The sequence below is a fragment of the Microcaecilia unicolor genome, chromosome 9 (genome assembly GCF_901765095.1).
Source record: "Microcaecilia unicolor chromosome 9, aMicUni1.1, whole genome shotgun sequence".
Lineage (NCBI taxonomy): Eukaryota > Metazoa > Chordata > Amphibia > Gymnophiona > Siphonopidae > Microcaecilia > Microcaecilia unicolor.
The window spans coordinates 1,139,662-1,156,800 of NC_044039.1; the positions used below are offsets into that span (position 1 = coordinate 1,139,662).

Genomic DNA, 17,139 nt, shown 5'->3' on the forward strand with positions numbered 1-17,139 from the left:
CTAGATATAAATAAATACATAGCAAAAGACTAGCTTCCCCCCCCCCCCCCCCCCCCCACACACGCTGCACTGTTCCCTCTCTTCACACACCCTCCGACAGAAATCCTGTCAAGGATACGGGAATTTTATTGTTGCTGAATGTAAAGCGCTTTGTGTTCCATTAAAAGGAAGCAGGTAATACGTGTGTATAAATCACTAATAAAGATGTCTCTCCAGGGACGTGTCCACGGAGGCTCAGGATTAGAACAGCAGTTGAAGCTGGCAATTTAGTCATTAGGAAAATAGGTAGCTGGACGGCTGGTGGGTGTGAAGATTAGTTTGTGCAAAGACGGCAGACAATACCTTATCTAGATAGGATTTGAGATGGTGCTGGGGGAGGAGCCTGCTGTCTGGGTGCATCTGGGTACCAGTGAGGGAGGGCGGTTCTGGAAGCTGCATCCAGACCTTTAAGTAGAAATTTGAAATTCAGAACCTGCATGGTCTCATTCTCAGAAATGCTGCTTATTCTATACTCTGGACCCAAGAGGTAGGCAGTGATCCAATGTGCAGGCGATGCAGGGAGAAAAAAACGTAAGGACTACAGAATGCTCTGGGGATGGCACATCTGTTCCAATAGGATGGGCTCCACCTTAACCAAGGTGGGATTAAGCTTCTGGTGCTGATATTAAAAAGGAAGAACATAGCTTTTTAAAACTAGCTCTCCTAGTTAAAGACCTCCTGTGTTCATTCACCAATACTCGCCCCTTTAGAGCCCTAACGATTCCTAGTTACTCATAGAGATTGTTAGATTAAGCTTTGAATTAGTGTTCCTATAATTTTAGCCTGTGTGTGTGTGTTTTTAATGATATTTTTATTAACCAAACAGTGTATAAAAGTGCATCATTAGTAATCTCCAACTGTATCAACAGGGCTCTGCAAATTTAACAACAAAGGAAAACCACATCATCCCCCGGTTCCTCCTCAGTATATTAAGTGAAGAGGTTGCTCGGGAAGGTGTACGTAGGTCTCTTGACTATCCCTCTTCGTATATTAATGAAATTCGGGCATGACACCTAGTTTCTCTGAGCTTCCTGTCTGGTATCCCATCTAGCCTCATATATTTTCTCATTTTCAGTTTTCCAAGTTCTGCACAAATCTTCACCTGTAAATAATTGGCATCTGTTCCATTGTCATACATCCCCGCCCCCCCTAAAAAAAAACACCTTCAGTGAATACTGTACAAAATTATTTAACATTTCCACTTTTTCTTCATCCAGAGCTGGTGCAAAGGTGAACCTTCAGATTATGTCCCCACCCCCAACAAACTTTCAGGCTCCTAATCTCCTCCCCCACCCCCTCCAGGCATCTTGCTTTTAAATATTAAACTTTGAGAACTGCCCACCCTTCCTGAAGGTAAAAGTGCTCATTGATGGTTATTTAGGTTTATGTTGCTGTCAGGATCCCTTATTTTGTTTTGACTGCAACTGTCTTTGCTGCCCCCCCCTCCCCCCCCCCCCCCCCCCCCCCCCCGGTGCTCTAAGTAACTGCCTAGTCCAGCCTAATGTTAGGCCTGGCTCTGTCTTCATCCCTCTCCAGATGGTCCTCCCCATCTTTCTCTTTTCTCTTACAATTCATACCCTGTTCTTGTTTTACTGACGTACTTGAAAAAGTCTTGTCATATCACTAAAAATTGCTAGATAAGGACTGAATGGTGTGTCCAGAAACCCGTTAAACGTTGTAACTGCTGCTCTGAGCAGGTAACCTTCCACCTCCCACTCCCCACCCTCTCAGTGTCTCTTTGGAAGCAAAATCGAGGGCTTCGTTCAGTCTTATCTAGTCCAGCATGAGTGAGCCCTTTTGTTGATGAACTCTTGAGTAGATGCCTCTTGTGTGCAGTGTAGGATGGTTGTCTCGGTTTGAGAGAGCTTGCTAACTTTGAGGGCTGTGTGCAGAGGTGGCAGGTGTTTGATCTCTCTATTCAGTGTCTGATGGACTGGGTGGGTGTACAATATGGATGAGGTGCATCGTGACTTTCCTCAGTGTTGTCCATTTTGAGAAGTGATTGAAGCAATGCACCCTCAGTTTGTCTTCAGATGTTGTTCTGGTGGCAAGGATAAATATCCTTGGATGGACTTCTGAATTGGATTCAGGTCTTACGAGCTTGAGTTCTCTAAAGGTGGGAGTGTGTGGTCACCTTTTACAAGTAAGTCTGGTCCTGTCAATCATGTTGTCTGCATCTGAAGGGATGCTAGAACAGCCCTTGTCCTGTGCCCTCCAAGGGTTTTGTCTAGTGGACACATAATACCATTGTTCTGGTTGCATTGATTTCTAAACTTGTTCAAATCTTACTGACATTGATGTAGAACCTTGTGTAGCCCATCGCGACTTTGCTGTCATTGTAGAACTTGTCCGTGTCACCCAGTATTATCTCTGCTAATACTAGTCCTGTCATGGGATGGGATGGTTTGGTTAGGCTCTGGTGCTAAAAATCCTGACTGAATTCTTCAAACAGAAAGGCTAGGACTCCAACATGGTCTTCCAGGGGAAACCACTTGCCGATTAAAGAAAACTGCAGAGACAATCCTTAGACGCCCCCCCCCCCCCCCCCCCCCAAGCTAGAAAAAAAATCATTAAAAAACTACAGTCACTATTCCATCATGCTGCCAGAGCAAATCCATTAACATAGACAGTTTACCTGGAGATGAGAACACAGATGAAGCACCATTGTTTTTTTTTTTTCAATTTTACTGGAGGATCTGATCAAAACCAGATCTTCATATTATGAATGCACATCTTGTTGTTCCTTTTTCTTTTCCTCTGTGGTATAACTATAATCTGGGAAAACAAAACCCCGATGGCCATGATAATTCATGTCTCTTGCACTTAGTAAACACTGATCTTTCTCCTGGAGGTTGTGAAATTTTAGTGCGAACGCTCTTTCATGCCTTTTTTGAGGTCACCGTAGGGAAGCCTTGGTTAGTTTGCAAGTCCTTTATAAGAGAATTGTCTTGAGCACCTGGACCCTTTGCTCCCTCAAACATCCTAACACTATGATTTTTTTTTTCTTTCTCCTCTTATCCTCTAAATATGTTTCAATATTTTCCTTTTGGATTTTAGTTGAGCAATTTCTAATGTGAAAATCTACTGAGAAATGTGATCAAAGGTCCCTTAATCTCCAGAATTAGTTTGTCTGGAAGTCAATGGTCAGGAAACTGATACACAGGGTTCCAGTCTCAGTCCTACCCCTCCTCCTTTGTTAAGTTGAGTAATCCGTCCCCTACAATTAGATCATGGGTTCTCTTAGTGGATATTGCTTTAAAGCACTCACAATATTACGCATTGTTAACAAATGTCGCTTAGAGGGAAAAAAAGTGAAATTGGCAATGGTTGAAACTACGGCATTTCTAGCAGCATCATTTATTCCAATCCTTTGGTTTTTGTTGGTACAGTTGGAACTAAGCGTTGATTACGTCTTCACTGGAACCGTCTTCTCGAACCCATACGTCTAGCTCCATCTCTACCTGTTTTTAAATCTATGCTGAAAGCTCACCTTTTCACTACTACCTTTGGCTCCTGACCGCTACTCATTTGCCCTCCTCCTCCTCCCCTGTTCCTCTTTACCCTGTAATTCCCTTGCCCGTAATGTCTTGTCTGTGTTTTACCTAGATTGTAAGCTCTTTGAGCAGGGACTGTCTCTCTATGTCAAATGATAGCGCTATATAAATGCTATTAGTAGTAGTAGTAGTAGTAGTAATGTAAACGATTTAGATGGGAATTTACGGAGATGCCCCAAACCCCATTGGTGTTTATGAACTTGTAGGAAAGAGGATGAACTTTCCCACCTCTGTCCACTTCTGACTCTGCATTTCCATTGACCTCCTACAGCCTTTTTGTTATCTGCATATGACCTGCTGCCCAGCATCTGTAAACTCAGTGGTACATCTATTCTACCGTCGTCTTCCCTGTTGTCATGCTTCTTCCTCGTCACAGTTTCTACGCTGACTTCCATTTAATAACCATGTGGTTCCTATATTTACTTCCCACTCAGTTGCAAATGTATTCAAAGCCTTGTTCCAGTTAACTTTCAGCTCTTTGTCTCCATTATGGGCCCCGTTTCATTTTGCTGGCAGGTAGTCATGTGATGTATGTTCCGCATACACAGATTTAAACAAGTGAGGTTTCGTTTCCACACCACCTCGTTTTTATCATCATCAGCTCTTTGGAATAAACCTCTTTGATCTTCAAGATGCCACTTCAGAGCTAAAATGAGAAGCACATCTTTTCCTACTTGTCTTATCTGTTCTTGCATTCATTTTTTTTTTAAATTTTGTATTTTACTGTTATGCATTTTATTTCATAGAACCAAAAATCAAAGCAATTGTATTTGGTGCTGAGCGGGAGAGACTGAATTCTGATCAGTACATTTGGTTTTTAATTAAAGTGGCTCTTCAGCTTTTCTCTCCTATAATGTTCCAGATTTCTGTAAGCATTCCGCTGACCATGTTTCTTTTGCAGAACAAAGGAAAAGTTATGCCCGGGACAGCGTGGGTCTTATGTCAGCAATCTCCTGCTATCATGTGGAGGTATGACTCTACTTCAATTGCATAGAAATAAAGGGTAATTAAAACAAAAATATAAGGTGAAACCTACACACATTTCCTCTGGTTAAAGCAGAATGAGCAAAATCTGTCAGTGAGAGGCAGAAGAAATGAATCATAAGGACAAGGGGGGGATGGACGGGTGATCAAAGTGAGGGGCAGTAGAATTTATAGCTTATGATAGGTTAGAAATTCTCAATCTTAAAGTCCTTGTTTCAAAGAAATTGTTAATTTTACCTTTGAAACCTTTATGTTCCTGGATTGTTCTAACGTTTCCTGTAGGGTCACTTAGGGTAGGCTGAATCTTCCTTATCTTCACTGGCTTTGGTCACCAGCCAGCTCCTTCCCTCCCTTTTCCTTCTGATTCCTCTGCTACTCTTATATTTATTTATTTATTTGCATTTGTATCCCACATTTTCCCACCTATTTGCGGGCTCAGTGTGGCTTACAATACATTGAGGCATATTTTCAAAGCACTTTGGGAGGCTAAGTTCCATAGGTTTCTATGGAACTTTGGGAGGCTAAGTGCTTTGAAAATGAGCTTGATTGTAAAACATAGAAGTGCAATTGGTTGCAGTACAATTATGGGTTACATTGTGAAGAATTATATAAGACAGAGTAAATTCAGGATATTCTTGGGGATAGAACAGTGGAATATAACAGTGGTGAGTTGAGAGGGGGGCAAAGCATCTTCGAGGGAACAGGGAGGTCTGACAATTTTATCTGTGGGTAGGGTTTAAGAGTGGTGAGAGCGCAGGAGAAGAGATTTCAGAGAGTGTATTGGTGCGTGTCTATGAGATTGTATGGGCTTTATGTGTTTTGATCCTTGCCATAGATTTTCTCGAAGAGATAAGTCTTTAGTAGTTTGCGGAAGTCGGTCAGTTCGTAGGTCGTTTTCAGGCTGCGTGGTAGTGTATTCCAGAATTGTGTGCTCATGTATGTAAAAGTCGATCCGTGCAGTGCTTTGTATTTTATGCCTTTGCATTTAGGGAAATGGAGATTGAGGAAGATTCGGGGCGATCTTTTAGCATTTCTGGGTGGCAGGTCGATCAGGTCGGACATGTATGCAGGGGCTTCACCATGAATGATTTTGTGGACTGAGGTGCATACTTTAAAAGTGATGCGTTCCTTAAGTGGTAGCCAGTGTAGTTTCTCCCATAAGGGTTTTGCACTTTCGTATTTTGGTTTTCCGAAGATGAGTCTAGCTGCTGTATTCTGGGCTGTTTGAAGTTTCTTCAGTATTTGTTCCTTGCATCCTGCGTATAATGAGTTGCAATAGTCCAGGTGACTGAGTACGAGTGATTGCACTAGACTGTTACAGGGACTGAGAAGAGTTTTCTAAAGATCAGAAACCAATGTGTGAGACGTGCAATAATAAGGGAAATCATGAGGGGAGGGAGGAAACTTTTCACATCGCTGTAGAAATAAAACAAATTTATGGCAAGAGAATTTGTTTTAAAAGTATTACCGTGTAACTTCGTTGAGTGTCCCCTAGTCTTTGTACTTTTTGAAAGAATAAAAAAAATCGTTTCACTTTTATCCGTTGTCTACCTTGACATAGGAGGGAACTGGGTTGTATGTCGGGGATGGAGATTAGTGAAAAGCATTGTGTTATGTTGGGTTTTCTGATGGATCATTTAGTGCTGAAGTTTCAGCTGTAGTGAAACTTATCATTTTATGGTTTCAACTATTATAAAGGTTACGCCCTTACATGCGTTTGCAACCATCATGTTTTGTTGATAATTCTCTATATTGCAGGTTAATGAAATGTCAGCTGAGCAGCACCAGCACAAATTTTAACTTAAATGTAGTTGTTGGGGTTCCGTTTCCTCGTTATTGGCAGTGTTACGTTGGCTGCTGATAGAAAAGACTGCAATTCAGATTGATTTGTTTTTGTCCTAGTTATCTCGGTGCTTTGCTTGTTGATTATGTTCGGAGCAGGAATCTCTGCTGGTTATCTAATGTCACCTTCTTTAAGTGTAATAATAGAGTTAGAGTGTACGTGATAAGCTGTTTAATGCAACATGGTCCCAGGTTACGGAGTTTATTACCACTGGCGCTTCAGAAGGAGGAATGGATTGTAGAAGGCTTTTAGACTGCGGTTAAAAACATGGCTTTTTGTAACCGACTGGAGATGTTGGTGAAGAATTCTCTTTATCGTTGCTTGGAGTAGGTGCGACAGTGTCGCTGCTTGTGATGGGGTGACGAGGATGCTAAAGTTTTGTCGTAATAATTGCTGTTCTTATATTTTATCATATGCTGCTTTGAGACTCCATAGCAGGTTGTCAAATTTCAAAATAGACTAAAGCTAATTTATTTTCCTCTTGTTTGGTTTAAAACTGGTTGTTCAGCGCATCGACTGCAGGCTTGTGTGTATGTATGTGTGTGTGTGTGTGTGTGTGTATATCAAATACATAAACGGCGAGTGACCGTACTCACTCGCAAATGCGCAGTAGAGACTTCCCTCTCTGCTCCGCCCCCGCTTCAATACGTGATGATGGGGGCGGGACAGAGAGGGAAGTCTCTACTGGCATGCTGCAGACGTCGGAACCGCTCCCCCCCCCTCCCCCGGAGTCGCCGCCACCCCTCCATCTGGCTCGAGCACTGTGAACTTACATCAGCACGCAGCAGCAGGCACATCAGCAAAGCTGCCGTCGGGGCGGGCTTCCTTCTCTGCCTTTGTCCCGCCCTCGCCGACATTACGTCACACGAGGGCGGGACACAGGCAGAGAAGGAAGCCCGCCCTGACAGCAGCTTTGCTGATGTGCCTGCTGCTGCGTGCTGATGTAAGTTTACAGTGCTGCTCGGGCCGGGTGGAGGGGGCGGCGGCAGCGACTCCAGGGGGGGGGGCTTGGAACCCCCCCATTCCAAAAGTAGCCAGTCTTCACGGGCTCAATGGCTAGTGTGTATGTATGTATGTATGTATATATATATAAAATTTGTGTGTATCTGTATCTTTCTACCAACTCCCTTGCCCTCTACCTGGACAGTCACAACTAGGAATTTATCATTCTTTCTCTGCCTTTACAGCACCTCACTACATTCATTCTGGATCGGAAAGAGGCAATGGTAACCGTGGAGGATGGGATTCGAAAGTTGAAGCTTCTGGATGCTAAGGGCAAAGTGTGGACCCAGGACATGATTCTACAAGTAGATGAAAAGGCCGTCAGTCTGGTTGATGTGGAACTGCAGGTGAGCAAAGGACTGGTCTGGGATTATTTTATTTTTTTTAATGCATAAACTGCACTCTTTGTTTAATGAACAATGGATCAGACAGCACAGTCCACCTATCGGAGACATTGAGTTACACAGAAAGGGAAACCAGATCCTCCGTAACTAAAAAGGGAAAATATTTATTCTCCAGACTATGCCACACTTTTGGGTGATAATGAGTTAAGTAAGGAAACTTAGTACCTTTACATTTAGAAGCAAAAACTGATCAGCTATCAATAACAAATAATTAGTTAGATTCTTCTCCCGAAGGACAAAAGTAATAATGTTCAGATATATTATAGATTTGGGTCACCATATTACTCCAAAGACTTTTAATTGTCTTGTAATCCACCATGGCGCTTATTTTTGAAGCATATGGATGTCTCAAATCCCATTTTTGTAAAAGTAGAAAAGGACGTTCAACATTGCAGTACATCCAAATAGCAAAGGAGCATGTTTTGGGTGGGACTAGGGAAAGGGACTTGATATACCTGGTCAATGGAGGGTTAAGTGACTTGTCCAGAGTCACAAGGAGCTGCATTGGGAATTGAACCCAGTTCCCCAAAATCAAAATCCACTGCACTAATCACTAGGCTACTCCTCCACTCCAGGATGTCCAACAGCAATTACCGAACAGGAAGAAGCTTTTGAGCCTAACAAAAGGACGTTCTAAGTTAGACCTGTTTCAGTTACATCTAGGGTACAGAAAAGGTGCTCTGATTGAGCAGCAGACCACTGGAGGGATTAAGGCCTGATTCTCTTCTTGCATATAATATGTAAACCACTTTGGTTGTACCAAAGAAAGGCGGTATATCAAGTCCATGACCCTTTACCCCGCCTCTGAAAGAGAAACTGAAAGGGAACACCAGTATCTGACAGCTTCGGGTATTATGGGTATTTTTATCAAAACAGGAAACAAGTCTGAGTAGCCGCCCTAGTGGCTAGTGTGGTGGACTTTAAACCAAAGTTCCCAGGTCCAAATCCCACGTTAACTCTTTTTTTAATTATCAGCCCTCCATGCTATTGAAGTGGTGTACGTTCATGTGCAGTAGGTATTTTTCTATCCCTGGAGGGCTCACAATTACAAACTAAGAGTTAAAAGTGAAATTTAAACTTGGGTCCTTTGGGACATCTATGTGGCCGTTCTTCTAAGAATGCTGCCAACCAGACGGCCTTGTCTCTGCTCTTTTGCCGTTCATATGTTGGACGTTGTAGCTTGTAAAATAGCTGTTCATGATGGACATCCATCTCGCATATTTCCTGTAGGAAAATACACGAGAGATGGACGTCCGTTTTGGACGTTAAGAGCTGGACGCCTGCATTTTGACTTGTACGTCTTTTCGAAAATGCCCCTTCATATGTGTTTGTCTGTAGGAACTGCAAATGTATCTGGCCACACTTATTTCCAGTTTGATACAGTTTGATCTGTGTGTGTCTACACTTTTTGAGCATGGTTTCTGTAAATGCTGTGGTGTGGATACATTTAATGGTTTCTTTATTGATTGTTTATTGCGTGGATTACAGAGGGCTGGAAGTGTCTTAACTGTTTTCTTGATATTACGATCAGCCTTTTATTGGAGAGACTGACTATTCAGTATAATCAACACCTTGAAAGCAGCTATGGCACGCTGAGTCGAATATTTCAATGCATTGTCTATAATGGCTGGGTAGTAAGTCCTAACTCGGTACCTGTAGTTGGAACCACTTTCCCCTGTGTGCATCACTTTGCATTTCTCCACATTAAACTTCATTTACCATTTAGATGTTCAGTCTCCTAGTTTCACAAGATCATTACAACTCTTCCGTTGTACGATTCCCTAGTGTGGCTGTGCCACATGAACTTTATCTTACCACAATATCACTTTGTATTTGTTTACACCGGAGTCTGTAATGCCTCTCTGGTACTATGTAAGCCATATTGAGCCTACAAATAGGTGGGAAAATGTGGGATACAAATGTAACAAATAAAGTAAATAAATTTGCAGATCCTTGCAGTTTTAACCATTTTTGGTCTCTGTTTATTAAGCCGCGCTGTAGCGCACGCGCTAACGATAAGACACCCATAGGAATATAATGGGTGTCTCTATCATTAGCATACTCTAATTTGCTCTTGGCTGAATGAGCAACGTTGGCTCTTCGCATATTGTATTTGGTTTAAGGATTTATTGATGTTTTTTTTTAATTAGTCATGATTTGGTGGGTTTAACTCTTTGGTCCAGTTTTATATGTGTGAGGAGCTGACTAGGCGATGTTTATAATAATCTCTTACATTGTCATCAGGAGTGGGGGTAGGTGCCTTTGTTGTGGAATGTTCTCTCTACTGAGGTCAGGATGATTGATTTACTAGAAATTTGGAAGAAGTTGAAGTGTGATATTTTTGCTTGAGGTTTTAATTTGTAATTACTAATAATTCCTTGCTGATTTTAATGTCGTGTGTTTGTTTACTGGAACCTGCCTAGAATGTTAGTGATTTCCCTGACAGACGTATTGTAAATACATTTTAAATAAATAAGCTGAGATTTCCTCTGCAGCCATGAGTGTATTAAAAAGAATCCACCATCGCCTGTTAGCAGCTTAATTTGTAGTACTGTTCAGAACGGTCGTTCTGAAGTGAAACACAAATCTCGTTGAGTAGATTAAACAGAAAAGTCTCCAGACAGTAGCATTTCTTTTAACATTTTTGTAGCCTTAGCCCACATGACTTTCTGTTCAAGCAGCAGCATCTTGTAAATAAAGTTACCCACAATGAACAAGTTAACCATTAACCAAAACTGGCCTGAGCGATAACTGAGGTGTCACTGCCTGACACAGGCCAAAACCCAGACGATCCTACTGCCTTTTGGACTGTGTTATAATGTAACAGCCTCAGTCCAAGCGCCGCATACCCCAGACTTGCAAACCGTGCTGCTTTTTATATTAAGATCAGCCATATATAAAGAAGACCAGACCCGTATCCCTGGTCTGGCAGTCCTCGGGGCTTGGTGAAAGAACTTTAGGCAAACTACCTGCCTTGGATCCCATTCTCCTGCCCCAATACATTTCCAGGCCACTAGACGACCCCCCCCCCTAATATTTGATATTTACACTGAACAATCAAGATCACCCCCAATACCGCTGTTCAGAACATCCTGCAAAAGACAAAATTGAACGTCCTACTTTTCAAATGTTGCAGACGTGTATAGCAGGTCGATTTATAGAGCACATGCCAGGTGAAAAACACCTTTTATACATGAAAAAAAGACTCGTGTAAAATTGTGCAGCCATATAAGGGTGTATAAATATGAGCACATGGGGCTGGGCTTTTGCTTCTCTCTTCTGTTCACGATGACGTTGAGGTTGTCACTTCTGCACTTCGCGTTGATGTTAGCAGATCGCTGTAGTTGGCAAACAAATCTTTTCTAATTGCTAACTAGGGCGGGAACTGGGAGTGACGCATCGTCATGCCATGTGATCATCTGACCACAAGTCACTTTTCTGAGATGGGCCATGATGGGATGATTGTGAGTGCAGAGAGTGCACAGCCCAGTTTCTTCACTTACAGATCAATTCTCAAAACACAGGGATTATTTTAGATTTCTTGTTCCTCTCGGATGCTGCTGCTTTTTATAAGTTGCTGATCTTTTCTGTTGTACGCACTGGAGTGTGGCTTTACTCTTTGGGTTTGCTTCCTTCCTTAGACGGAAGAGCAGGCAAAGGAGCACTGGAAAATTGGTAATATTAATGAAAATCTTCTTTTTGCATGACAACATGCATAACATCAACTGCATTACATATTCAACTGACACGTTAAAACTTACCCACTGTGCACGTTATGCGTACACGTGACATCTGCAGTTTTTGTCTTATTCTCTCCCTCTTCCCCCATCACGTTCTCAATTGGTTATGAAGATCCTGTGCATCAGAAAATTGGTAACATTTTAAAAATAAAAGAAAAATTGAATTTAACAAGCAGGTGAAAGTGGTGGTGGTTTATGCATGTTCCGTTGCTTCTATGATTAGAACTGACTTGTAGGATTGAGGTGTTTTACTGTTGTTATTCAGGCAGGGAAGAGGGAAGTGGGTACACACGACAGAGCCAGGCACATTCTGTGTATCTCATTCTGCTTGGCTGCTCCCTTGTTTGTGGAACTAAATGGAGTTGGCAGTGGTACACGTACTCTCCAGGCCCTCAAGATACAGTGTCACATCACTCATAAGCAGCGGAGAAGCCGTTGGAAAGAGAAAGTTTGACACCTGTAAGAAGGAGGAAAAGCCCAATAGTTTGTGCTTGAGTCAGTGGAGAGTTAAGTGACTTGCTCAAGATCACAAGGAACAGCAACATGATTTAAACTGGGCTCCCTTGGTTGTCAGCTGAATGCTCTAACTTAGGTTGTGAGCCCTCCAGGACTAGGAAATACCTGGCCTTAGCTCTCCTTGAACTACAACTGAAAAAGGGGTGAACTCAGTCGCTGCTTGTAGTTTGGGTTTGGTGTTCATCAGTGCCGTGCAGAGGATGTAACAAACTAATGATCGTTTGGCTACATCCTTCAGCTTTCAACCATGTAATATTCTCGAAATGTAGCAAATAACTACTACTACTACTTAACATTTCTAGAGCGCTACTAGGGTTACGCAGTGCTGTACAAATTAACAAAAAAGGACAGTCCCTGCTCAATGGAGCTTACAATCTAAAGGTCGAAATGTCAAGTTGGGGCAGTCTAGGTTTCCTGAATAGAGGTATGGTGGTTAGGTGCCGAAGGCGATATTGAAGAGGTGGGATTTGAAGATGGGCAGGGAGGTGGCCTGGCGAATGGGCTCAGGGAGTTTATTCCAAGCATGGGGTGAGGTGAGGCAGAAAGGGCGGAGCCTGGAGTTGGCGGTGGTGGAGAAGGGTACTGAAAGGAGTGATTTGTCTTGAGAGCGGAGGTTATGGGTAGGAACGTAAGGGGAAATGAGGGTAGAGAGGTGTGTGTGGGGGGGGGGGGGGGGGCTGCAGATTGGGTGCATTTGTAGGTGAGCAGGAGAAGCTTGAACTGTATGTGGTACCTGACCGGAAGCCAGTGAAGTGACTTGAGGAGAGGGGTGCAATAAACCTGCAACCCCTTCTAGGAAACCTGCCACTCCACACCCCCTGCATTCACATCATTTCTCTGACTCTGCCAAGGCTGTGTTTTAGTAGCTTGATATTATTAATGTGACCCAAGTTTCATAAAGCCTTTTTCTGATGAGGTAAACTTTCCTCTCAGGCCCTTTTAAGGGGGAAGTGCCCTGGAAGCAAAACAGATGTGAACCTCCAGGATTTTTTTTTAACCTGGGTCCTGAACTATGAAGTGTTCAGGAGAGGACTTAGGAGGCTCTTTAGGTTGTATAAGTCCCAATGTTTGGAGAATGAGGACATTTTATGCTTTATTTTCTACCATCCAGCAAGAGGTTGAGCCTAAAGGGTTGAGGTCCTCGGGTCCTGTAAAAGGTGGTCTCCTTAGGTCTGTCAGAGGGCAAAGAAGAAGATTCTGGACATGCATAAAACCCCAGTGGAGGGGAGTCTGCTGGTTCCTGCACAGGAGGATCCAGTGTGAACACGAGACTGGACTGTTTTCCCTCAGGAACTATTCCAGCCATCTTGTAACCAGTGAGGAGCTTCGGTGATACTGGACTGGAGCCAGACTGAAAAGTGTGACCCATTTAGAGCTAACACAGCTGAGTTCTGGGAAGAAAGATAACCTCTAACACCCAAGAAGGAAGGCATGCCAGAGTGAGAGAGGGGGATAATCCTGAGAGAGAGAGAAGGAAGCAGTTTATGATCTTAAGAGTACTGTAAATAGTGCCTGGACTTTGATTTGAAGAAGGTGTGGTGTTACCAGTTGTTTGGAGTTTCGGTTACACATCAGCTTGTGTTTCTGAGAGCTCCTTTGTGGAAGAGTCCAGCACTGTGGAAGCGTGAATTCCGAGTGGTTACATGTGATTAATCGGCTTTCCCTGCCACTCAATTACGTTGACTGGCAGCCTTTAGGTATTCCCATATCATTACTTACCTGTTTTGCAGGTTCCTCTTAATAACAACATTTTGCATGCAAAATACAGTACATGACTTTATTCTTTCCAGTAAAACACAATTTCCAAATAGGTCATGGATTTAAATCACTTCTGAACCACCTTCCTGAATTTAAGAACGGATAGACAAAGTGAAAAAAAAATGACAGATTAATGTATACAAACACGTGATACAAAATCATGACCATTTTTCAAATTGGTCATATCCCCTTTCTTTTTTTTTTTTCTACCCCCCCTCCCCCCAGCCCCATTCATGTATCCTCTACAGATTTTTGTGTTTTCCCCTCCAGTCTCTCTGCAATATAAAGATATTGATGATAAGTTGTTCCTAACAGCACGTTCCCATTGTGACCGCTGGGAGTTATCAGTGCTGTGGAATGTTCCTGATTGAGCAGATTTTCTTGCTACAAACGGTGGTAGCAGAGGTTTAATGTAAGCTGTAAAGCCCAAAAAGTTATTGCTGAAGGAAGGTATTTCAGAGAAAGAGAAATAGTTACTGTTTATGAGCGGGAAATGTGCCAGTCTTGTAAACATGTCTATTTCAGTCACACAGTAACCTGAGACCACAGCGCCTCCCAATCTACACTTAAATTTCCCACTTTTCCTAGTCCAGCACATCAAGCTAGTGATGTGGTGCTAATCCGGGCGGCCTGCCCAGTGCCAAGATTTTGCACGCCCTGCTGTGGCCTAGGATTTCCAATGTAGAGAAGAAACAAGGTGATTTCTGACATAAAAAGTATTTGCAGTATTTCAGGAAAAAGCCAAAAGGCTGCTGGCAAAAGGAATGAGCAGATGTTGCTTTATTTATTGGGATTTATTTGCTGCCTTTATGAAGAGATTCACCCAAGGCAGTAAACAGCAGGTACAGTTTAAAGTAACACAAGTTTGCTTAAAGGATACAATGGTAAAATGTCTTAATATAATAATGAATACAGTCAATGAGGTAAACTTGGAAATGGTAAATTGAAACCTCGCACTAGGATTGATATGAAACGGTATCAAAAATATACACAATTAACAGCACAGCAGAACAATCATATAACAGAAGTATAATACATGTCAGTACAATACAGGCAATACCATAATAGACAGCATGGCAGAACATTCAAATAACAAAGATATAATATAATTTCAGCATGATACCAATGAAACACCCAGTAAGCACGCATTAGAACATTCATATAACATAATACAATGTTATTGCTGTTCCTGCAATACAATGAAACATCTTGCCATGTAGCTGAGGGGCCATGTGCAGTTGAGATATATAGATGGGGACACGATGAGTAATACAAAGTCAATTGGAATAAATTGGTGGGTGGCTAAATGGAAGGCAAGTTATATGTATAGTGGAATAAGATATAAGGAACTGATCCACGTGCAGAATGAATGTATAGTCAACTCTATATATATTAAAGGCTTGGGAGAAGAGCCAGGCTTTCTCCTGCTTCCTGAAGTAGAGGTAGTCTTGAGTTAGACGTAACCCCTCTGGGAGTAAATTCCAGAGTGTGGGGGCTACTCCAGAGAAGGCTCTCACTGGTGGGTAACACATTGTACAATTTCTTTTGATGAGGGTACAGATAGTGATGATCCTTGACCTTAGAGGTCTCAAAGGTGTGTTAAGGGCTAACTTATTCTTTAAGTACTCTGGTCCATTTTTTCTGAGGACCTTTAAAATTAGCCCCGAAAGGTACTGGCTCTGACAGTGACTCTTCATAAAATAGCAGCAAGCTGCTTAAAGTAGGAAAGAGATTTCTATGTTTTGATAGACGTTTTCTTCTGACGAGACAGATTGTGCTCATGTGGTGGGGGCGGTGAGTTATGGTGAAAGCATGCAGAGCATACCTAATGGATTGACTTCCAGCCCCCCCCCCCCCCCCCCCCCCCAAGCTCATCTTAACAAACTGCACTGGCTTCCCAAAGCAGAAAGACTCAAGTTCAAAGCTACTTGTTTAGTTTTTCAAATCTTACAGGGTTTCACCTCTGAACTAGTGACTAAGACCGCTTTGCTAAGTTTGGTCCAGTCTAACAGCCTGAACATCGCCGTTTCAAAAGACAGTTTGAAATCAGAAGATTTTCAACTCTCTATTCCCTGTACTTGGAGTTGAAATATGGAGTTCTCTACCTATTGCCATCAGAAGAGAAAACGGCTACCTTAGCTTCAGGAAGAGGCTAAAAACCTTTCTCTTCCCAAAGACGGCTCCGTAACAGTCCATTGACTTCTACTTCCTAGTGTCATCCATTATCCTTTCCTATAATGTTTTTGGTCTCATGCATTACACCAATGGTCTCTAATTGTTCTCATACCTCACACTAACATTTTTGGCTTTTGTCTCACCTAGAATGTAAACCACACTGAACCCTGGAAAGGGGATATTAGCAGTATACAAGAATTGATTTGATTTGAAGGTAGATTAGAGGGAAATAGGTATGTGTGTTACTGTAAATGAGCCGCTGAATTTTTACGTTTCCACCAGCGCTTGGATGTTTTTGTTGTCCCTACAGAATGAGCTGGAGAACTTTCCATTGGTCACTATTCAGCATTGCCAGGCTGTGATGGGGGCTTGCAGTTATGACTCCGTCCTAGCACTGGTGTGTAAAGAGCCCACACAGAGTAAACCCGACCTGCACCTTTTCCAGTGTGATGATGTTAAGGTAAGACCAAAGAGAAGTCAACATTTTGTCTTGGGTTATGATGCTCGTTGTTCTGCTTAAAATGGTGAGTTCTGTTTCCTTAAAACTCCCCACTGATCTTGACATGTCTTTGATCACCAAATGAGTAGTGGTCTGCATTGCAGAGAAAGAGAGGGGCTCCAATCCTGTCTTCTGCTTCTCAGATTGTGCAGTTCCAAGGGCATGGCTGCTTTTTCTTCTGAGCACCCAGTCCTCGGGGCACATTCAGCCTGCAAGTTTTCAGGATAAATATGCATATGAGAGATTTGCATACAATAGAGGGAGTGCATGAAAAGTTATCTCATACATATTAATTGTGAGAATCCTTAAAGCTTGACTGGCTGGGTGGTCTCTGAGGACTGGATTGAGATCCCCTGGTCTATTAAGAAACCAGCCACCGTTCCTGGTTAAGGCTTTGCAGTGTAGGTGAAGAGAGAATGGATGCTATTCCTGGGTAAAGGCCAAGAATGGTAAAAAATGTAGATGACCTGGTTTATGATTCCCTGGGTTGGGGGTGCTGCAGAGGATAGAAAAGCTGAGTTCTATTCCCAGCATGTGTCCTGCAGCTCAGCCGGTCTCAGGCTTCATCTTTACTAAGGATCCTGTCAGAAGGGTAGCCAGGTTGGGGGAGCGGGCTGCCGATGAT

At 42.7% G+C, this 17,139-nt stretch overlaps 1 protein-coding gene across 4 annotated transcripts in view; it reads left to right on the forward strand.

Annotated features, from left to right (window-relative positions):
• Positions 1–17,139, forward strand: part of EPS8 (epidermal growth factor receptor pathway substrate 8) — a 118,146-nt gene that overhangs the window by 54,626 nt on the left and 46,381 nt on the right. For all 4 annotated transcript variants that reach the window (XM_030213992.1, XM_030213993.1, XM_030213989.1 and 1 more), the window contains 3 exons: positions 4,495–4,562; positions 7,608–7,769; positions 16,326–16,475. In XM_030213992.1, coding sequence (XP_030069852.1) covers positions 4,495–4,562; positions 7,608–7,769; positions 16,326–16,475 — 380 coding nt within the window. The remainder of the gene's footprint in view (positions 1–4,494; positions 4,563–7,607; positions 7,770–16,325; positions 16,476–17,139) is intronic.